Source organism: Dromiciops gliroides, chromosome 5, assembly GCF_019393635.1.
Source record: "Dromiciops gliroides isolate mDroGli1 chromosome 5, mDroGli1.pri, whole genome shotgun sequence".
NCBI lineage: Eukaryota > Metazoa > Chordata > Mammalia > Microbiotheria > Microbiotheriidae > Dromiciops > Dromiciops gliroides.
In genome coordinates, this window is record NC_057865.1 from 191,798,787 (window position 1) to 191,822,636 (window position 23,850).

At 41.3% G+C, this 23,850-nt stretch overlaps 1 protein-coding gene across 1 annotated transcript; it reads right to left on the bottom strand.

Annotated features, from left to right (window-relative positions):
* Window positions 1-193: 193 nt before the first annotated feature.
* C1R (complement C1r) lies at window positions 194-15,339 on the bottom strand. The gene is made up of 11 exons (XM_043967855.1): window positions 15,204-15,339; window positions 14,306-14,534; window positions 11,753-11,945; window positions 11,252-11,398; window positions 10,945-11,141; window positions 10,491-10,638; window positions 10,282-10,403; window positions 4,710-4,788; window positions 3,709-3,849; window positions 1,392-1,466; window positions 194-1,073 (listed from the first exon to the last, which is right to left on the bottom strand). Coding segments are annotated over exons 1-11 (2,103 nt in total). The 5' UTR covers window positions 15,206-15,339; the 3' UTR covers window positions 194-303.
* Window positions 15,340-23,850: the final 8,511 nt, after the last annotated feature.

A 23,850-nucleotide genomic window follows, 5' to 3' on the forward strand; every position in this document is an offset into this window, starting at 1 on the left:
CATGCCCAGGATGACCATAAACTTCTTCCTACCACTGTAGACTTAACTGTTGGATGCTGAAAGGTGGAACAGAGAAGAGAAAAATGGAAGCCATGGCACCTTGTTCCAGAACACTTTGAACCATCTGAAATGACTGAAAAGTGGGAGGTAGATGGAGAAATGGTAGAGAAAAGAACTAATTTCACAAACTGAATTTCTGCATCAGTGACTTTTAATGTGGGTGCCACTGGGTAGGTAAGTAATCACAACCTGTCAGAGTGAAGCTTTCTCCCTTTTGCTGGGGACTTGGATATTCCTTTGGTCCTAGCTCTCTTTTTCTATTATTCCCTTAATCCAATCCGTGTACTTGAGCACTTTGGTGTAGAAACCGTATCCTTTGCCACACCCAATGCCCCAGGAGACAATGCCTGCAGCTACCCAACGATTTCCAGTTTCATCCTTCACAGCAAAGACTCCTCCACTGTCTCCTTGACAAGCATCTTTCTTTGTGGTCTTGTCCCCAGCACAAAACATGTTGTCAGAAAATACCTGTTCACTCTTTTTTTCACTGAGCCATCTCCTGCAGTTCTCTCTTGCAACCATGGGCAAACTCACAAATTTCAGATCATCGTGTATTATTTGGTCCTCTGTCCCAAAGCCACTGACATAGCCCATCAATCCTTTTTCATAGAAGGTTTCACTATCTGGCAGACAAATGGGAAGGAGGTTGAGACCTAGGGGGACGCTGTTCTCCAGTTCTAGAAGAGCAATGTCATTGTCAAAGTTGTTTAAATCATTTGGATCATAGTCTGGGTGGACAAAGACACTGCGGATGGGGAGGACCCCCATTTTCATGATTTCTTCCAAATTTGTATGGCCCAAGAACACATCTATAGATGTATTCTGCACTGAAGGGGTGTCCTTAGGGTAGATAGTGTGGGCAGCTGTAAGGATCCATCTATCGCCTAGTAGTGCCCCACCTCCACGCCCATAGATGTTGGTGAAGGCCTGCCAGGGGAAATTGCCCAAACGAGCATTTTTCCCTGCAATGATGCGTTGATTTTCAACTACAGGATTAAGTGGCTTTCCACACACTGGAAAGAAAGGGAGAAAGAGAAGGCCAAATCATTTCATGTTCATTATACCTCTTCTTCCTCATTCCCCGATGTCCTGAGAACTTGGGACAAATACCAAGAAGAACAACAACATATTCCACCCAACCTTCATCCTATCACAGTTAGCCTCTTGACCCTTTTCCTGTTTTCTCTTCTGACTCTTCCTCTCCCTCTGGCTCCTGGTTCCTTTCTGCCTTTTTACTCCCATATAAGGACTTTGTGGGAGGGCGGTGGGCTAGGTATTCTTGGGAATTGCTCATACTGCAGTAAACCTAATCCCAAAAGGTCTTTGCTCACCAGGTAAACAGTGAGGAATCTTCTTGTTTCCATGTTTATCTTTCCAGGTGCCTTGGGCCGAGCAGGTATATGTCTCTAAAGAGAAAAAAAGAAGGTATGACTAAGCTGTTAGGTAAGGGGTCAAAAAATTAATTTGGTGAAAGGCAAAAGAAGAGTTTAGGAACTGAAGTCAGAGTCAATAAAGACAATAGCAGGAATAAGAGAAAGAGGATTGATCCAAAGTCCCTATGCCAATTATCCTTCAGAACCAAGGAGTAAATTGTTTTCAGTCACATCCCACTTTTTGTGACCCCATTTGGAGTTTTCTTGGCAAAGATATTGGAGTAGTCTGCCATTTCTTTCTCCATCTCATTTTACGGATGAAGAAATTGAGGCAGACGGGGCTAGGTGACTTGCCTGGGGTCACAGAACTACTAAGTATCTGAAGCTGGATTTGAACTCATGAACATGAGACTTCCTGATTCCAAGCCCAGTGCCCCTATCCACTGTGCCACCTAGCTGCCCTTAAGGAGTAAATACAAATGTACTGAATTTACTCATTAACTCAACAAATACAGCTTATATGTTGATAGCGCTCAAGGACAGAAGCCATTATTTAAATTAACCAATCATTAGTCTGAACAGAAATGTCAGTTTAGCTACTATTTTGCTTTTTGATTGTTGAGGGATGGCTCACTCCCAGACTTTAGAAATCTCTCTCTCTCTCTCTCTCTCTCTCTCTCTCTCTCTCTCCCTCCATATATATGTGAATATATACACATATATACATACAAACATACATATATGCATATATATGTAGCTGTGGTAATTTGTACTTATGGGTATTTTCTTTGCAATTATTATTACTTTTCTTGTGTCTCTAGAGGTCTTTGTCTTCCCTATTAAAATGTAAACTATTCTTCCCTTTCTCTTGTATCTCTGGAGAGGCAGCATAAGGAAGTAGACATTGAAGTGGACTTTGAGTCAGAAGATGTGTTTTTGAGTTCTAGTACTTAATAGTTATGTACTGGGCAGCTAGGTGGCGCAGTGGATAAAGCACCAGCCCTGGAGTCAGGAGTACCTGAGTTCAAATCTGGCCTCAGACACTTAACACTTACTAGCTGTGTGACCCTGGGCAAGTCACTTAACCCCAATTGCCTCACTAAAAAAAAAAAAATAGTTGTGCACTGATAAATTGTTTCACTTCTCTTGGTCTCAGAGTCCTCATTTTTAAAATGGGATGATACTTTTTTCTTTTTCTTTTTCTTTTTTTTTGGTGAGGCAATTGGGGTTAAGTGACTTGCCCAGGGTCACACAGCTAGTGTCTGAGGCCAGATTTGAACTCAGGTCCTCCTGAATCCAAGGCCGGTGCTCTATCCACTTTGCCAGGGATGATACTTTTTGAAAGAACTACCTCATAGGCTGTTATGAGGAAATCACTTTGCAAAATGTTAGATGTTATATGAATATGAAAATTATTACCTTGGACAGAGCTTTGCATAGTGCAGAATGGTTGACAATTAGTGATGACATATATGAAAGTTTAAATATGTGCAAATGGACTGAATAGTGTTCATCAATTTAGCATTCAATATTTATTAAGTGCTTACTATGTGACTGGCTCTTTGCTAGATGTAGAACAGTGAGAATCCAGTCTGATTTAAGGAAGAACTTCCTGACTGTCAAGGTGTAGCAACCAAATGCTTGAACAGGCAATAGAGAGAGGCTAGAGTATGTCCTTCTTGGGAGACCCTTGGATAGAGGACCATTTATTTTGAAAGGCTCACTTTTTGTTGGGTGAGAATCTAGGCCCACATAGATGACTATTAGTTAAGACCATGACCATCTTTGGAAGGAGGGCATGTAGGCACCAAGGGTATATCATGTGACCCCCTACACAGAATATATTTATATGAGTATAACTGGTGAAAATGATGAATGAGAGCAACTCTTAAGAGGAAAAAGGCAACCTGAAAAGTATCTGTGGAAAGGAGAAGGACTAATATAATTTCATCTTGGTGATTGTGGATGGGATAGTCTCTCTTTAGCATCAGCTTTCTTCTCTCTGGTGACTCCTTAAATTGTGCCCAGTAGCCAGGCATGGGTTCCCCCAAATCCAAGAGTCCTGATATTGCTTCAGTTCACCAAAATTTAGGAATGTTTTTGATTATGACCTTATTTTTCATTGACTCATTATGGGAGAAGATTCATCTTTGTTGAAGAGAAAGACCCAAATAGTAAAGTGAAGAGACACTTTTTGTTCTGGGATGATAGAAGAGAGAAGGAATAATCCCCATTGCCCCAGCTTTCTACTAGTCCTTACCTGATGAGGACTTACCATTTTTCTCCTTATTTGCCATCTGGTAAAATGGCTCCTGGCAAGTGTAAAGGATTTCAGCCTGGTAGGTATTTTTCCCCTCCTTAGTAAGGTATTCGAAGTTCCCATTGGGTAGGCGTTGGGGAGCTCCACAGTTCACAACTATAGGAAAGAACAGAGTGGAGTAGGGGGTAGCCTTGTGCAATCTGACCCCAAATTTCCTTACCAGATATATGTTCCATTTCATGCACTCTGCTGTTCATCCCAGCTGACTTGCTTGTTCCTCATTCTTAACACTTCATTTTCCATCTCTATGCCTTGGTACAGGTTGATCCCAATGCTCAGAATGCATTCCTTCCTCATCTCTTTCACATCTCAAGCTCAATTCAAGCATTTTCTATTTGAAAGGAAGACCCTTTCCCCATCTTCCTCAGCTGCTAGTTACCACTATTATTTTCTATTTGTTTTGTATATATTTTTATTTTTATACACGTATGTATACCTATACCTATACTTACATATACATATAAACAACATAAGACATTACACATACACACACACATACATGAGTGATTTCTCTCAATAGAATGTAAGCTCCTTGAGAGCAGGTACTATTGTATTTTTTTCCTTGTATCCTTATTACCTAGTACAGTGCCTAGCACCATTTAAGTCCTAAATAAAGAATTGGTTGGATAGTCTCATTATGAGAGGAAAAAACTTTCTGCTCAAACAATAGATTATTGAATGAGGGTTTTGGGGGAAAATAGTCCAGAGGGATATCCTAGGGGAGGTTCACTTTTTGTGGCAGGGAGAATGAAAGAAACTTCCTGGAGGGGTCAACCAAGTTTTTCCACTACTGGTAAGCAATGCTTTAGAAACCATATAGGCTTCCCCACTTCAGACTATAACTCTCAATGGACTGATGGCAGGGCCAAGGGGTGAGATCTCTTGGCAAGGGGCTTAGCCTGACACCCTCCTATCTTCCCCTTTTGGGGATGGTGAACCTCTTAGCTGTCACTTACTCTTGCAGTAGGGCATAGGGCGGTGCCATGTCCCATCATCCTGGCAGACTGAGGTGAAGGACTTCAGTTTCTGGTTCCCCTGGTTTGAGGAAGAAAAAGAAGAGCATTCAATGATAGTAAAAGTGGCTCTTGGGAGAAATCAGTGAAGTGATTATTTTTCCTGTTCCTGTTCCTGTTCCTGCTGTTCTTCTGCACTAATGTTCTCAGGCCTTCTCAATCCTAGCAATTTACTGCTCCCTCCCCTCTTTGAAGATATCTCTGGCCTCATTTACTAGACACAAAATGAGGAAGAAATTTTGCCCCAGTCATAAAGCAATCTGGTTCCAACCCACCTTTCTAGCCTTTTCTCAGGCTCTTCCTCTTCCTGGTACTAACCCGCCCCCCCCCCCCCCCACACACACACACACTCCCTACCCCTCCACTCCCATCCTTGGCCTGCTTTTCCTTCTTTTTGTGTTTTTGCTCATAGGATCCTCACACGTGGAATAGACCGCCTCTCCCTCATTTCCTGTGTGAAAAAGAAACTGAGAAGCCTCTCTGGGGAAAGAAACCAACTTTATTAAGAGAAACAAAGGTGGGATCTACGGTCTGCCCAGTATGGTCAGAGTCCCTGAGATACAGAATTTACAGTTATTTATAGGTCTCTTCATTCATGTATGGTGCAACAATGTCCTCTGGAAGCTGATTGATGCAAGATTACATTTTATAGGTCACTATGTCCTAACTTTGTGACGTCCTGACTTTTTACTTTCCATGATGCCTCAATAAGCCCTTTACAGGACTTTCTTACTTTATCATCTTAACATAAAGATTAATTGTTGTTGTTATTGTTGGTCCTTTATTCTCAAAGAGGACCATGACATCAGGAGGTGATGTTATAACTTGCACTAAATTGAATTTAAGTGAGGGAGGGCTGTGCAAGGTCACCAATCTCACTCTCCTCCAGAGCCATCTGGGTCTAGTGACAAGACAGGATGACAGGAGATGGCCCTGGATGTTTAAGGAAATTGGGGTTAAGTGACTTGCTCAGGGTCACATAGCTAGTAAGTGTCTGAGGTGAAATTTGAATTCAGGTCCTTCCAACTTCAGAGCCAGTGTTCTAGCCACTGGGTCACCTAGCTCCCCTATAAAGATTAATATATAGATATGATTATTATGATCACATATTTAAGGTATATACTTAATAATTATTTAGTTATACTTCTAAAGTTAACTAACAGGAATCTCCTTGGGAGTATTTCATAGTTTGGTTACACACAGGTTGTTTTTTTTTTAACCTGGGACTATGGTTTTTTTTTTACTATAAACTATACAGTTATTTCTTTTCCTAATGATTATAGCTGATAAAAGATTAGCAAGGCAATATAGATCAAAGCACTCAATTATTTATCTTTTTCCTTTTACCTGTTAAAGTTGTTTTTTTTTAAACTTTATTTTGTGGGGCAATGGGGGTTATGTGACTTGCCCAAGGTCACACAGCTAGTAAGTGTCAAGTGTCTGAGGCTGGATTTGAACTCAGGTCCTGCTGAATGCAGGGCCGGTGCTTTATCCACTGTGCCACCTAGCTGCCCCTACCTGTTAAAGTTTATCTTTTTTTTTTTTTCCTTCAAGGCCCAATTCAGGTACTATCTTCTCCTTTCTAACCCCTTCCTTCCTAAATTTCTTATAAATAATCACTTATCTGAGACTGGAGTAAAGGAAGAGAGAGATAGTAGAGGAAGATGGGAGTAGGGGTCACCTATGTAACCTATTTTCAGAAGACTTTACCTGACTCTTCTTTGCCTCTGTCATATTGCCCCTTTTATCACACCTATTTGCGCATCTGTCAAAACTCCGATTATTAGACTGAAATGTCTTTCAAGCCTGTCAAGCACACATCATGCTGAACTGAATGGAACTGAAAATGCTGCTGTCCCACTAGTGCCCTTATTGTCCCACTAAGTGTTAACAAAATCTCCCTCCTGTCCAAAACACAATTAGTGATGTGGTACTGGAACACAGGAGGCGGCCTAGAGCTACATACAGAGATCTGGGAACCATCGACACAGAGATGATCATTTGAACCTATGGGAACTGGTGAGATCAGCAACTGAGGGAGTAAAATAGTAATGAGAAGACACCTAAGCACAGGAGTACAGCAATGGTGAGTGAGGATGATTTAGCTGAAGATCTAATGAAGCAAAGACAGAAATTGTGGTTTGGGAGGTAGGAGGAGAATGAGGAGAGAACAGTATTATGAAAATCCAGAGAACAAGTGTCCAGGAGGAGGTGATCAAGAGTGTTAAATCTTGCACAGAGAGATGAGAATTTAGAAAAGGCCCTTACATTTAAATATTAGGAAATCCTTGGTAACTTTGGAGAGAGCAGTTTCAGATCAATGATGAAATCAGAAACCAGATTCAAGAGTGATTAGAAGAGGGACACCTGGGTGGTGAAGTGAATAGATAACCAGTCTTGAAGTCAGGTCAGACTCAAGTTCAAATCCAAGTCCAGATACTTATTTGCTGCGTGACCCTGGGCAAGTCACTTAACCTTCGTTGCCTGAAAAAAAAGTGTTTAGAAGAGAGTGAAAGGACAAGAAGTAGATGCACCAAGTCTAGGAGTTTTTTGTTTTTCAATTGAGAAGAGATATAATATGCTAGTGGAGATTGTCAAAGCAAGTAAAAGTTTTTTAATGGGATTGGGGGACATGGGTGTGTTTTTAGGCAGCAGGGAAGGAGCCAGTATATAGGAAGAGGATGAAGGTAAGAGAGGAAGAGTAGGGTTGATAGTAGGATAAACTGTCGGACAATATCAGAAGGGATGGGATTACAGGTTGTAATGCACATGAGGGAAGTCAAGAACCAGGGGAATCAGGAATCAGGGGGAAAGTACAGTAGATATTTTTGGGGTGAAAATCAGTGAAGGGGGAAAAGAGAAAGGGTACTGTTCTTGGAGTATTCTGAAGTTCACCTGAGCAAGAGGAAATAAATGAGGAATCTGGGAAACAGATCACATGACTAGAATAGAGGCATAATATCATATGCAGATGCAAGATCCTCTTCTCTGCGCGTAGTCATTACAGGTCTAGATCATTCGCTTCCCCCACTGAAATCTCTAGTATGATCCAGAGAAAATGGCATTCTTTTTTTTTTTTTTTTGGCAGGGCAATGGGGGTTAAGTGACTTGCCCAAGGTCACACAGCTAGTAAGTGTCAAGTGTCTGAGGTCGGATTTGAACTCAGGAACTCCTGAATCCAGGGCCGGTGCTTCATCCACTACGCCCCCCAGCCACCCCCTGGCATTCTTTCATAATACTCGTCCTTGTCAATTTAAACAGAAATATCCTTATAATGAGGAAGAGCAATCTATCTAGCTCTGTTTATGATAATTATGTACTCAACAATAACTCAAACTTATACAGGATTCCCAAAAGTCTTAGTGAAGTTTTAAGATATTAAGGTTCAAATTTATTTATTAAATTAAATTAATTTATTCAAATTAAATTAGAATTTATTTATTAATTAAATTCATTTAAGCTATTAAAGCTTAAAATTGCTTTAATAGCATAAAATAGCATGAAGACTTTTGGGACATCCTGTATATTGCTTTAAGGTTTCCAAGCACTTCCCTCACAGACAAGCATATGAGGCAGTTAACACAAGTACATGTAGTATTATTTCCATTTTATAGTTAAGGAAACTTAGGTTAAGAGTTTAGTGACTTGTCCAGGATTGTACAGTCAGGAAGTGCTTTGTTGTTGTTGTTCAGTTGTTTCAGGGACCCTATTTGGGGTTTTCTTGGCAAAGATACTAAAGTAGTTTACCCTTTCCTTCTCCAGTTCATTTTACAGATAAGGAAACTGAGGCAAACAGGGTTAAGTGACTTTCCCAGGGTCACACAACTACTAAGTGTCTAAGGTCAGATTTGAACTCAGATTTTCTTGATTCTAGGCCCCAGAACTCTACGTACTGCCCCACTAGCTGCCCTTAGTATGTGATGATAATAATAGTTAATAATTTACATAGTACCTACTATGTGCCAAGCACTGGACTAAGTGCTTTACATTTATTCTCTCATTTGGTCCTCACAACAATCCTGAGAGGTGAGTGCCACAGCTTCACTTTACAGATGAGGAAACTGAGGCAGAAAGAGGCATTGGAAAAGACTTAGAATGTTTTCTAGTCCAACCCTACCTTAAATCCTGACTCTTGTCTACAACATCCCCCAATCGCGTTCATTGATGAATGCTAGAATGCCAACCTCTAAGGGGAATCTCAAATGCCCCGTGGTCATTTATGTTGTTGGTTTTTTTTTTTTTTTGCGGGGCAATGGGGGTTAAGTGAGTTGCCCAGGGTCACACAGCTAGTAAGTGTCAAGTGTCTGAGGCCGGATTTGAACTCAGATACTCCTGAATCCAGGGCTGGTGCTCTATCCACTGCGCCACCTAGCCTCCCCCATGGTCATTTATGGACATTCTAATTGTTAGGAAGTTTCTCCTTAACCTGAGCCCCAAATTGTCTCCCTGTAGCTTCTACCCTCTGATCCTAGTTCTGTCTCTGGAGTCAAGCAGTACAAGTCTATTTCTCTGTAATAGCCCTTCAAATATTTGAAGACAGTACCTCCTTAAATCACACAGCAGCTAGGTGGTGTGGTGGTTAGAGCACTAGGCTGGGAGACAGGAAACTGTGAGTTCAAATTCAGCTTCAGACACTTACTATCTTTGTGACCCTGGACTAGTCACTTTGCCTCAGTTTCCTCAACTATAAAACGGAGCTAATAATAATACCTTCTTTTGTGGGACTATAAAGCACTTAGTACAATGCTTGGCATATAGTAAGTTAGCTGTTATTATTATTAAAATGTTTTTTCCCTTTCCCCCATAAGTCTTTTCTAGGCTAAATATCTTAAGTTCCATGAACTTATCCTTATTGGACATGGTTTCTAGTCCTTTTGCCATCCTGGTTGCCTACCTCTGCATTTGCATTTGTCCTTGTTCTTTCTAAGATATGGTGCCCAGAACTGATCTGACCAGGGAAGACTGGAAGGAGACTATTAACTTTCTCCTTCTGGACACTATTTCTATTAATTTGCTATTTTAAAAAACCCCTTAATTTGCTATTAATTCACCATGCATCTGTTTTGTGAGTGTGTGTGTGTGTTTGTTGTTGGTTTTTGCAGGCAATGGGGGTTAAGTGACTTGCCCAGGGTCACACAGCTAGTAAGCGTCAAGTGTCTGAGGCCAGATTTGAACTCAGGTCCTCCTGAATTGAGGGCCGGTGCTTTATCCATTGTGCCACCTAGCTGCCCCTGTGAATCTGTTAATACCCCCTCCTGCAAGTAGCAAATTAGCATTCTGATTTGTTAATCACTCTCCTGTGAGTTTGCTTAGTAAGAAGCACTCTCTCAAAGCTTGGGTTATCCCTGGATTCATTGACGAAATCATATTTTTTTTCCAGAGAAGCAGACCCTGGAGTTGAGGGGGACCCCTTCCTGCCAACCTCCCTTTGAAGCGAGGCCTTGCCTGAAAGGGATTTTATCCTAATTAAGTCATGGGATGAGATCCAGTTCTCTCCCATGCCCTGGGCTCTCACCTCTGTGAGCTCGTAGCCAGTTTTGCAGCTAACAATGAGGTAATCACGGAACTGGTACTGCTGTTGCAGGTTATTGATAATAGTGAACTCGTCCAGGGACTTGGGCTGGAGGCACTTCATAACTGTTGAGGAACAAAGGAGATAAGTGTGAATCTCCAGGCCTGGGGAGGCCTCTCTGGGCTTGGGCATTGGGGTGTGGTGCTCTTTACCTTCTGTAGTGTAGTGGATTTTCCAGCCCCGACTGTCTCCTGACTCATCTGTGAAGAAGAGCACATCCACCGCATTGCTGCTGGTGTTGATGATACCAGGGCTGCGTGTACCACAGTACTCCCCAACTGGCTTCCCATTGGTGTAGACCTGGTGGTGTGTAAGATGGGGGAAGAACAGGGGGTCAATGTTCCAACTTATCAGCACACATATACATGTACTTGCAATGCTGAGCCATCTGAGATTGAGTAGATATTTTTGACTGGTGTACAGGTAGGGTCACCTGTACTTTGGATATTTGTGTGTGTGTGTGTGTGTGTGGGTTTTTTGGCGGGGGGGGGGGGGGGGGGGGAAGAGTCAACGTGGTCTGACGTTCTGAGAATTTGACTGGGGGAGGTTTTATCACCCTGTAGCCACCTTGCTGCAGACAGGGAAGTGAGAGAGAAGCTGCTGTACCTGGAGCTGGTCATAGGGGCAGTGAACTTGCTGATGGTCATCAATTTCAAAAGGCTCTAAAAACTCGAGGTTGATAGTTAGGCCCCGATCCACACGAATGCTGTAGTTGCAGCGCATGTCAGAGGGGTACGCCTTGGGGTACTCGAGGCTGGAGATGTACCCTGATGCCTCTGTGAATAGCTCACTGCTGCACTCCGCTGCAATGACAAGGCCCGGCAGAGGTCACAAAGAGGCTCTTGGCCTACTCTTAGTCACTCCACCCTCCATAACCTAGAAGCTTCCTGATTTCCCACAACCCGCTTCTTACCACGGCAAGAGTGTTCATCATCCTGGAGCTCATAACCAGGGCGGCAGGAGCAGAAGTAACTGCCTAGAGTATTGTGGCACAAGTGTTCACACCGAAGCCCTGAGTTCTCCTCAATGGCACTGTCCTGGGCACTACATTCATCCATGTCTGGAAAGGAGAGCAGCAAAGAAAGGTTTGAGGGCTTTCCTTGTGGGACCGAAGGAGGAATCTTCCTAAGAATAGATCTGGGTTCCTGATCTTGGCAATGGAGCTTTCTGATGGTGGGATGGGACCTTTGGGTAATACCTCTTGGTAACACACTAGGGTTCTTTGCTCTTCTCTGGGGGCTGCTTTCACAGGTGGGTTAGGGGAAGGAACCGAGGTAGACTTAAGTATTCTAATTTATGACAGGTTCCCGAAACCCCTTCTCCAGCCTCAGTTACCATGCATGCCCTTTAGTCCAGGAAGAATAACCCCCTAGTGTCATGGTTCATATTAAAGTCCAGTGGTGGCAATACTCACCCACGGCTTGATAGTAAGCCAAGAAACCTTTGTAGAAAATGGTGGTCCCATTCTCCTCATTGGAGAAGTCAGTATGAAACGTTAGCCACATCTGGTTCCCCTGGGACACAAACTCCTTCTGGACAGGAGGGTTGCCCCTTTTGGATTCCAGTTGCCCACAAAATCGACCCAAGTCTTTCTTGTCAGCTGAGACCTAACAGAAGAAAAATGGAGGAGAGTATTCCCGACCAGATGGCAAGTCAGTGAGGGTCACTCCCTTTCTGTCCTGCCAGAAGGGTCCACTTGATTAATTTACTAGATTGTCATCCCTGTCCCTCACCACATTCTGGTTGTTATGAAAAAAAGTTAACAACTCTTCCTTTTCAGCTCTAAATCTGATCCCATGAACTCTAGGGACCAAGAATGACTTCAAATTCAACCTTCATTGACTTTTCTCTTTATGACCAAGTAGCCATATATTTCTCTATCATGTCTTTACACAATACCAACCTATTTTAGGAGCTCCTGCTGGGAACCTCTCCCAATCCTCCTCCCCCCCCCATTATTTTAATGCCACCAACTCTTTTTCTTCCCGGATCTCATTTTCCCTATATTTTGGTCCCTTTATTCCTCACTTCTCTACCAGACAGTGTACTCCTGGCATTTTCTAGAACACTTATGGACTTGCCACCCCAAGGCTGCCCACTGTACCTCACACAAAGCTAATTCCAAGGCTGCCACTTCTGGTCACTTACCCTGATGATGCAGAGTCAGAGTGATGTTTCTCATCTCCTCCAGTAGGCTAACATGAGTTGTGTGTGGCAAACATCTGTCTCTCAAAGCCCACTTACCCAACTTCCTCAATCTCTTTTCTGAAGGTCTCTCTAAAAACTTAGGAAGGGAACATTTTCAAGCCCTGTTCCTTATGTCAACTACAACTCAGATGTCCCTTTAAACTAGACTAAGGGACAGAAAACAAAGAACCAAAATCAGTAAAGAAATATTTAGAATTGTTTTATCTTTGGGGGACCTTGTGGGATCTCCTGAAAATGTGATCTCTTGGAATCTCACAGACTCTATCTCATTTGGAAACAGAAGGGAAAGGCACAGAGATGAGGGGATAATTTGCTAAAAGGCCACCTGTGGTCAGGGACATTTACAGAGTGAACCATATAGATCTCTCTATGTCCCTCTAGAGAGAGGAGGAAGGTGTGGTGATTAATTCGTGTGGCAGATAGGGAAAATCAAGTTCAAGTTCCCCTTAGCCAGCTAGTACAAAATATAGGACAAAAATGTTATTTTAAGTCCACAGGGCCAGAGATTTAGAGCTGACAAAGACCTTAGGGGTCACTTAATTCGACTCTCTCATTGTACATATAAGGAAACTGAACCCTAGAGAGGTGAAATGTTTGTGTAACAGTCAAGATGTGGACTGTTTGACTGCAATCTGGACTGGCAATGTGGACTGTTTGACTGCAAATCTAGCTCTCTTTTCTGAAGGTCTTTGGTACCCTCTCCATGGGATAAAGCTTCTACATAGTTTATCCTTGGCATCAAGTAATTAATTGAGTAACTCATACTTTTTGGGGGGAGTGGTGGTGGAGATAATCAGGGTTAAGTGACTTGCCCAGGGTTACATAGCTAATACTTGTGTGAGGCCAGATTTGAACTCAGGTCCTCCTGACTCCAGTATTTTTCACTGGACAGTGCTCCAGGAAAGAAAGGGGGAAATAAAGGGTCCATGGACAGGATCCTAGGCACTTTACCATCCACATACCTGACACTTTGGTCCTATCTGTACTCTGATCTTCTCACTCGGAGGTGTCAAGCTCTAGCCAAATGCTGCCTGTAGTGTGGTCTGAACTAAATTAAAATGTAATTGGGAAATATTTAACAAAATAAATAAAAATATGATAGAATAATTTGTTGTTGCTGATCAGTTGTGTCTGACTCTTTGTTACCCCATTTGGAGTTGTCTTGGCAAAGATACTGGAGTGTTTTGCTGTTTCCTTCTCCAACTCATTTCACAGATAAGGAAACAACTGAGGCAAACAAGATGAAGTGACATGCCCAGGGTCACACAGCTAACAAGCGTCTGAGGCCAGATTAGAACTCAGGTCTCCCTGATTTCAGACCCTGCACTCTATCCACTGCACCACCTAGCTGCCCCCTGACTCACAATCAAAAAAAATATATCATTTGATGTCTTTTGTCATTACATAATTCATTTATGGAGGATAAAAAAAAGCCCTCCCTTTTGGAAAACCTTACCTTTTGGAAAGAATACTAGATAGTGATTGTTTCTGACAGTATATGTGACATTTTTCACTAGTAGCAACCTACCTCCCTGTCTTGGACTTGACTGGAGAGCAGACTGAGGATTTTGCACAATGCCTAGCATTCCATGAGGACTCAGCAAATGTTGAGTGACTATTAAGAGGACAGATCTTCCTACTCTAATTCCCAATCAGAGTTGGGGTGAGGGTTGGTGGAGGATCGTTGGCTCCTGAAGGCCACACAATTCTTTCTTTTGTGCTCTCCTGCCCTTCTCCATTCCCTTCCCCAAGTCAGTACCTTGACATAGTCATAGAAACATCCTTCAGAAGGTTCCAAGTCAAACTGCCAGAAGATAAGTTTCACAGAGTAGCCCTTGGGCACCACGATCTCTCTGGTGTCATCGTAGTTGTTGGGGTATGGCTTGGGGTACATAGGGGATGTTACTTCTCCATAGAGCTCATGAACGATGGGTATGGAGCCTCCTAACTTACAGAGTAGGAGGCATCCCAAAAGATGCCGGAGTGACCTGTTCATGTAATAAGAAAGCACAGGGCTGGAGATGTGGAATCAGAGGGATGGTGCTCTGGGATGAAGTTCCCCATGGGGCTGGGGAGGGTGGAGAAGAAGATTATCATTTTAGTCAGTACTTCTCTTGCTAACCCATCCTAGACTGCACCACAGTCCAATGATCCTGAGGTCATTGCCCTCCTCCCTGTCTAGTTTCTGTTTTCCTCCCTTGCACTCTTCCCCTCCTCCATGCAGGGCAGGAATTTCGTTTTCCCGGAACAGGGGTGAATCAGAAACTAAATGATATTGGTTTGGAGAGGGAGGGAGGGAATTGGGGGTGGGAGATGGGTGGGTCTACATTTCCAAGTCAAATCCCTCAGAGAGTGGCTTCTTCTGGTTCTTGCAAAGGCCTCTGGGAGAGAGGGTAAGCTCCGCATGGATGATGCCACCACCTAGGAAACCTGGGTGCCCCATCTTTCTACCACTCTGCTCCCCACCCTCTCACTATCTTCTGCCACCAGACGTGGGGCAGAAGAGAAATGGGATCATTTGTCCTGGCAGTCCCCAGGGACCGCCGAGATTAGGAATTTTCTCATTTTGTGGATGAGGGCAAGGAGAAAGCCTTCACCACCTCCTCCTTGTCAGGTCACTGCACCCCTTCCCCCTCCCCCATATCAGTTTCACTCACATTCTCTAAGCCTGCGCAGGGGTCCGTGACTCTCCCCACAGCTGCTTCATGCACTCTGGAATGAGGAAAATCAGGGGCGGGGAGGATGGGGGAGACATGAAGGGGAGGGAAGGAGGAGGGCATATGTGAGGAGGAGGGAGAGAGCCATTTCAGGGAAAGTTTAGGGGAATTGGCTATTTGCATAAACAAAAAGCGGAATTTTGAAGGTTGCTTTTTTTTTTTTTTTTTTGGTTTGGTTTTTAAAATCCCCGTTGGTGCTGCCCCCTGCCGTCCTGTATAGAGAAAGGCTTCACAGCGGTCTATGGAAGAAAGACCTTTCCTCTGGATGGATCCATAGATTTGGATCTGGAAGGGGCCTTAGACATTGTCCACTTCAACTCCCCCTTTTTACAAAATAGGAAACTAAGGACCGCAAAAGTTATGTAACTTAACCAAGATCACACTGGTAGTAAGTAGGATTCGAACCCATATCATCCGACTCTTCTCGAAGGTTCATAGTTAAAGTGGAGCATTGTTTGATCCTCTATTATCTTGATTCTATAAAATCTTGAAAATTATTCAAGCCGATTTTCATGTTTTAAGGCTTTGCTTAAATGATACAATTATTTTTCTTTTCTTTTCTTTTTTCTGGTGAGGCAATTGGGGTTGAGTGACTTGCCCAGGGTCACACAGCTAGTAAGTGTTAAGTGTCCGAGTTCAAATTTGAACTCGGGTCCTCCTGACTCCAGGGCTGGTACTCTATCCACTGCTCTACCTAGCTGCCCCGATACAATTATTTGTAATTAGCTATTCATTGCAAAGTTAGTTCAAAGTTAGTAGATGGCGGGGGCAGCTAGGTGGCGCAGTGGATAAAGCACCGGCCCTGGATCCAGAAGTTCCTGAGTTCAAATCCGGCCTCAGACACTTGACACTTACTGGCTGTGTGACCTTGGGCAAGTCACTTAACCCCCATTGCCCCGCAAAAAACAAAAACAAAAAAAAAAGTTAGTAGATGGTTCTAACCAAGATAATTAAAAATGCTTTCTCCTTTGTTTTTTTTCTATCTGATAAAAGATGTAAGTTCATGGGTTGAATTCTATTTTCCAGTAACTCATGCCTAGAAAGAACATTACATTTATCCTTTTATTAAACAGAATATCTTTAAACTGAATGACTTACATTTTCAACTTGAGATTCATGCTTTCTAGTACCAATTTAAATTTTTTCCAAAGTTCTTATTGCACATTTGGTTATTTTTTCTGATTTTTGAATGCTCATTGATCTTGACTGCAATACAGTTGAAAGTAATGAAAATTCTTCAAGAATGCAATCATTAAAGCAGGATCTTGCAAGAAATTAATCACTTTGCCAAACCAACATTAGGAGAATGAGAAAAATGTTTATACAATGGAGGATATGTGCACTATACAGCAATGGCAGTTCATAAACTACATGCCCTCCATCTTAGACCAGGTAATCAAGCAATTACATAATTTCAATTTCAAGTTCTTTGATTTATTTTCTAGTTTGCTTTGAATTTTATTGGGTTGGTGATAAATGAGATAGATTTTATCCAGAAATTTAAAAATGATTAACTTGTTTTATTTCAGATGTTGAATCATCAAGTGATAATTACAATTGATGACATAAATAGTGCCAAATGATATTATAGAAAAATTCCCAGCTTCTCCAGATTTTCTTTCCATCACTGTATTGGCACCATCAGAACAAAATGCAATTAAATTCACTTTCAAATATTTAGTATTAAAGCCAGAATCATTTAAAGTAGACAACAATATGTTGAAAATATACTCTGAGGCAATTCTTTAAAATCAGCAGATAATATTAGCAGTGCAGGAAATTATTAAACTATGCAACCAGATCAATAAGACTCCTGAAAACTTAACCCTAGATCTACACCTGCTCCAGTACATCACTGGCCCAGGGTTAGGATATGATGGGGCCAGTCAAGGTGGGCAGGGAAGGTGAGCTGTGAGGGTCACAGAGTCTGGAACACCAGAGGGAAGTGGAGAATGGAGTTTGGCTGAACTAGGGATATAGGTTTTCAAAAAATTAATGACCTTTGGAGATGATGACAGATCTGGTATTATTGATTTTGAAATTGCCTGAAAAGTTGGTTTAAGGAACTTTTTTCTGGATATACTCTGGACCATTCAGGCCTCTGATTTACATTCTGGAGGAGAGGGGCTTATGGGAAGGGGATGGAATCAATTATGTTCTTCTTAGGGTCCTTAGGATCCAGGATGACAATTAATTAATGATAAATATTTTTGAGCATCTGTTGTGTGATTTGTACTGGACTCTGGTATAGTGAAGAGGCCTTTCCTTCCCCCTCTAGTTGTTAGTGCCACCATCATCCAAGAAATGATGTTATATTAGTTTTGTTGTAACTCCTTATGTAGTGGTCACCCTGGAAGTTACATGAACACTAATTTTGGTTTAACGCCTCTCCCAGAGGTGTCACTGAATTGGAGGAAGATTGCTAGCTAGAGTCTATGAAGGCAGGACAGGGAAGCCTCAGGTCCTTGGGGTTTCCTGTACCTTGAAGAGACAGGAGCTTTACTCCATGAGCCCCTTTTGTACCAGGACTCCCTTGCTTGTAGGAACACACAAACAGGGAGCAAAATTAATGACTGGCAGCAGTTGATGGCCTGGTTGTTACGGGCAGAGTTCATCAGAAATGAGATGGGGAACAGAGTTTGAGTGTAGAACAGATGCAAGTGAGTTGAGGGTAGATCGGACCAGTTGTAGCAAACTCAAATAGGAACAGTTTCTTAGGTGTTGTATATTGACTTAGAAAACTACAAATGAACATAATATATGCTATATTATGGGCCAGGTGTCACAATGGATAGAATGCAGGGTCTGAAATCAGGGAGACCTGAGTTCTAATCTGGCTTCAGACACTTGTTAGCTGTGTGACCCTGGGCAAGTCACTTCATCTTGTTTGCCTCAGTTGTTTCCTTATCTGTGAAATGAGTTGGAGAAGGAAACAGCAAAACACTCAAGTATCTTTGCCAAGACAACTCCAAATGGGGTAACGAAGAGTCAGACACAACTGATCAGCAGCAACAAATTATTCTATCATATTTTTGTTTATTTTGTTAAACATTTCCCAATTACTTTTTTTGTGTGTGTGTGAGGCAGTTGGGGTTAAGTGACTTGCCCAGAGTCACACAGCTAGGTAACTGTCAATGTTCTGAGGCTGGATTTGAACTCAGGTGCTCCTGACTCCAGAGCCAGTGCTCTATCCACTGCGCCACCTAGCTGCCCCCCCCATTACATTTTAATTTAGTTCAGACCACACTACAGCAGCATTTGGCTAGAGCTTGACACCTCCAAGTGAGAAGATCAGAGTATAGATAGGACCAAAGTGTCAGGCATGTGGATGGTAAAGTGCCTAGGATCCTGTCCATGGACCCTTTATTTCCCCCTTTCTTTCCTGGAGCACTATCCAGTGAAAAATGTTGATCCCTTTTGTACAACCATTGTCCAATTGGTCTTTCCAACCATTTCACTTCTCATTCCCCCTCTGGGCAGAAATAGGAGAGGAGTGAAACTAGAGCAGGTGGAAATGGGAAACTTTGTGAATTTCTGATGCTTATCTGTGTGCCTCTGCTATTTAGAATTATCATTAAAGTACACAGCCACTGACAGTGATTCCTGTCCAACTCTACCAGTGTTTGATTAGAAACACAGAGAAAGGAATCTAGGAAACAAGATATTCCCCAATTCATAATGGGGGCGTGGGGTGGTGTGTGTGTGTGTGTGTGTGTGTGTGTGTGAGATACTTTGAGAGATTCTTCAGTTTTAGTAATATTCCATGGCATACCCTTGATTGCTTTTTCAGAGTTTAATAAACATTTTTATTTAAAGTTTTGAGTTCCAAATTCTATCCCTTCCTCCCTCCTTCCCCTCACTGAGTCAGTAAGTGATCAGATATAGGTTATACATGTGCAATTATGTAAAACATTGTCATATTAGTAATTTTGTATAAGAAGACTCAAATAAAAGAAAAAAAGAAAAAAGAAAGTGAAAAATAGCATGCTTCAATCTGTGTTCAATCAATATCAGCTTTTTCTTTGGAGGTGAATAGTATGCTTTATCATTTGTTCTTTGGGATTATCTTGGATCATTGTATTGTTGAGAATAGTTAAGTCATTCACAGTTCTTAATCAAACAATATTGCTGTCATTGTGTACGGCTTTCTTCTGGTTCTGCTCACTTCACTATATATCAGTTCATATAAGTCTTTCCAGGCTTTACTGAAATAATCCTGCTTGTAATTTCTTATAGCAAAATAATTTTCCATCATAATCGTATACCACAGCTTGTTCAGCCATTCCCCAATTGATGGGTATCTTTTTGATTTCCAATTCTTAGCCACCACAAAAAGAACTATTATAAATATTTTTGTACAAATAGGTCTTTATTTTTGTGGATGTCTTTGGGATATAAACTTAGCAATGGTATTGCTGGACCAAAGGGTATGCACAGTTTTATAGCCCTTTGGGCATAGTTCCAAATTGCTCTCTAGAATAGCTAGACCTTTTCACAATCCTACCAACAGTGGATTAGCATCCCAGTTTTCCCATATCCCCTTCGATATCTAACATTTTCATTTTTTGTTATATTAGCCACTCTGATAGGTGTGAGGTGGTACCTCAGAGTTATTTTAATTTGCACTTCTCTGATCAGTAGTGCTTTAGAGCATTTTTTTCATATAAGTATAGATAGCTTTGATTTCTTTGTCTGAAAACTGCCTGTTCATATCTTTTGGCCATTTATCAATTAGGGAATGACTTGTATTTTTATAAATTTGATGCAGTTCTCTATATATTCGAGAAATAAAGCCTTTATGAGAGATACTTATAAAATTATTTCCCAGTTTTCTGCTTTCCTTATAGTTTTGGTCGCATTGATTTTGTTTGTGCAAATGCTTTTTAATTTTATACAATCAAAATTATCTATTTTACATTATGTAATGCTCTCTCTATATTTTTTGGTCCTAAATTCCTCCCCTGTCCATAAATCTGACAGATTTAATTTTCTTAATTTTCTCTTAATTTTTTTATGGTATCATTTCTGTGTAAATTGTGTACCCATTTTGTACCCTTATTTTAGAATGTGATGTGAGATATTGATCTATACCTAGTTTTTGCCATACTATTTTCTAGTTTTTCCAGCAGTTTTGGTCAAATAATGAGGTTTTGTTCCAAAAGCTCAGATCTTTGGGCTTATCATATACTAGATTACTATAATCATTTACTATAGTGAAACTCATATCTCTTCCGTTCCACTGATCCACCACTATATTTCTTAGCCAATACCAGATTGTTTTGATAATTATTGCTTTATAATACAGTTTGAGATCTGGTACTGCTAGACTACCTTCTTTTGAAATTTTTTTCATTGATTCCCTTGCTATCCTTGAGCCTCTGTTCTTCCAGATGAACTTTGTTATTATTTTTTCTAGATCTATAAAATAATTTTTGATAGTTTGATTGGTATGGCACTAAATAAATAGGTCAATTTAGGTAGGATTGCCATTTTTATTATATTGGTTTAGCTTACCCACAAGCAATTAATATATATATTTTTTTGGTTTGTTTTTGCAGGCAATGGGGGTTAAGTGACTTGCCCAGAGTCACACAGCTAGTAAGTGTCAAGTGTCTGAGGCCGGATTTGAACTCAGGTCCTCCTGAATCCAGGGCGAGTGCTTTAACCACTACGCCATCTAGCTGCCCCCAATATTTTTCTAATTGTTTAGATTTGACTTTATTTGTGTCTGAAGCTGACTGAGGACTTTTTGAGGATACTAACAGTTTTGGCTACACTCCCAATCAAAAAAAAAAAAAACCCAAAACATGGTTAGCCAACCAGAACAATTTATAGAACATCCATGCATTCTCCACAGTGTCTCCACAGTGTCTTGACCCGTCATTTCCCAAAGACATCTCCTAAGCATCTTCCATATGGAGAGACTCCATCTCAGCAAACTGATAGGGTTCTGTGGATGCACACCTAAAAAAATAATGAACAACAAAAAAATAAATACAGAAGACCAAATATTTGCTTTCGTGATAACCAGGAACACATAAAGTTTACATGATTTTTATCTTTAATTTGATAATGAGTTCACCTAAACTGACTGACACAGACCACATCTTTTTCATCTTCCTGTCTTAGAAAATGAGAAGTAGCTTTCCGGGAATTTAAGAACATACAATTTTCAATTACAGCATTGCTGTTAACTCATGAAGCCCATTCTTGTTCAATGAACAAAATCATGAGGGACTTGGGGTGTTATTGGGACAATGCACTTGGTATTTTTTGTTTGTTTTGTTTTTGTTCCAGGTCCTCATTTTTAAAAGGCCATAGATCCTACACACTGGCGGACTCCATACTGCTAGGTGTTGGTCCCTTTCTGCCCAAGGCTGCATGTGTGCTATTGCTCTCCTGCTCTTGAGAGTAGGGAAGACCCTTTAGCGGGCAGGGGACCATCCATATCCTCATGGGTGTCAGAGCTTAGTGCTTGCTCCCATCTGAAATAGGACTGTGTTTTCCATGTTCAAGAAGCAGGGGTAGGGGGTGAGAGGAAGTGGTCTTTGCCTAAAGTTTACCCACTAGCATTTTTTTACATAACTATTTCTAGACCCTAGTTCTTTTTCAGTGTCTCCCAGTGAGGCTTCTGGCCCCTTTTCCCCACCCCCCTCACTTTAGACATGGTTGAGGATTATTTCTCATTCTTCCTGATGGAAGATATTTAATAAAACTCTATGGGGACTCTAAAAAAAAAAAAGCCATAGATCCATCAAAGGATTGGAAAATGGTAGATGAATCCACTACCTTTAGGAAAAGATTCCTTAACCCTAAAAGTATTTTGATTTCATTTTCTACTCTATCCAAGAACACTTTAAATCTGTTGACCATGTTTTAGCTCAGTACTTTCCCCATTGCAGTCACAATTTCACATGATTCCTATTCAAATTGCTGGTAAATCTTGTTAATCACTGAGTCTAGGAGTGGACAAAATGAAATGATTCTCTCTTGCTCCTCTTTTGTATCAGTCATGCTAGGACTCAAACATGTTACCCAGATAAATGAATGTTTTCCTTTTTCTTTTTTTTTAAAGTTGGGGGAATGGGCACATTATTCTCTACATAAATATTCACACTTTAATTGAATAATGAAGTTAAAAATCCTCCAGGTATGTTGACATACTCTTGAAAATCAGTTACTAGGGAGGCTGAATCTGATGATTGCTTATGCTTGAGAGTTCTGAGCTGAAATAGCGTTATGAAGACTGAATGTTCTCTTTTTTCTTTTCTTTTCTTTTTTTTCTTTTTGCAGGTCAATGAGGGTTAAGTGACTTGCCCAGGGTCACACAGCTAGTAAGTGTCAAGTGTCTGAGGCTGGATTTGAACTCAGGTCCTCCTGAATCCAGGACCAGTGCTTTATCCACTGCTCCACCTAGCTGCCCCTCAGGACTGAATGTTCTCACACTAAGTTTGTCATCAATTTGATGAGCCCTCAGGAACAAAGTAGCCAAAAGGTTGCTGAAGGAGAGGTGAAATGGCCCAGGTCAGAAATAGAGCAGATCAAAGTTCCCATGCCAATAAGTAGTCGGACAGGGGCAGCATTTTATAGAGTCCTGTTTATATTGATATTGACATAGCCCCTTCATTTTATAGACCCTTTTTTTTTTGGTGGGACAATGAGGATTAAGTGACTTGCCCAGGGTCACACAGCTACTGTCAAGTGTCTGAGGCCGGATTTGAACTCAGGTCCTCCTGAATCCAGGGCTGGTGCTTTATCCACTGTGCCACCTAGCTGCCCCCTCCTTTTTGTTTTTTAAAGAAAGAAAGGAAAAGAACATTCTGGACCACTTCTCATCACAGTCAAAGAGTTATGCAATGTTGTGGCATTTAGCCAGTTGAGGTCTGGAGCTTGACCGGTGTTACATCTGGATGTATCGTGTGAAGGGCAAAGTTTCTTTTGAATGGATTTAGTTAATGGATAAGAACCCTGGCTTTTCCTCTGGTCTTGACAAGGGAAGTTGTTTTAGTCACTCTTTGTAAAGCTTATAAAATGCTGGAGTAGGTTTGGTTTACAACTCTCCATTCCCTTCTCGTGTTTGTCAGTGACTCCCAGGTCTTCAGCTGGAATCCTTCTTCCTCATTAGATGGTTTTATGTAAAACCCGAACTACAGAAGTTTGGTTGCCGTTACACAGGTAGCATTTTGAAAAATTGTTGCACTTGCTTTCCCATTATGGGGGTTCTATTTTTGGAGCATATTGGCCTAATTCAGAAATAATCTGTGATATTTTTCATTGTGAACCCTGAATGGTCTCCCACCTTTTAACAGACAAAGGATAATGCCAATCAATTGCTCCATTATATTTTAACTGTGACACTATGCCTTTTCTTGTTGAGGTAGATAGATAAACCTATGGGTCCTTGCTTCCATGAAACTGGATCTGAAAATATACCTCTATCAAAGCATTACTCAGAAATGCAATGCAATAAAAAGTTAAGTAAAAGTTTTTATTATATGGCACACAGAGGTATGGCTAGGAGAAGTCTAAACTTCAGCTCCTGAACAGAGAAAAGGGTGATAATTTTATAAAGGAGAGAAGGGGGTGG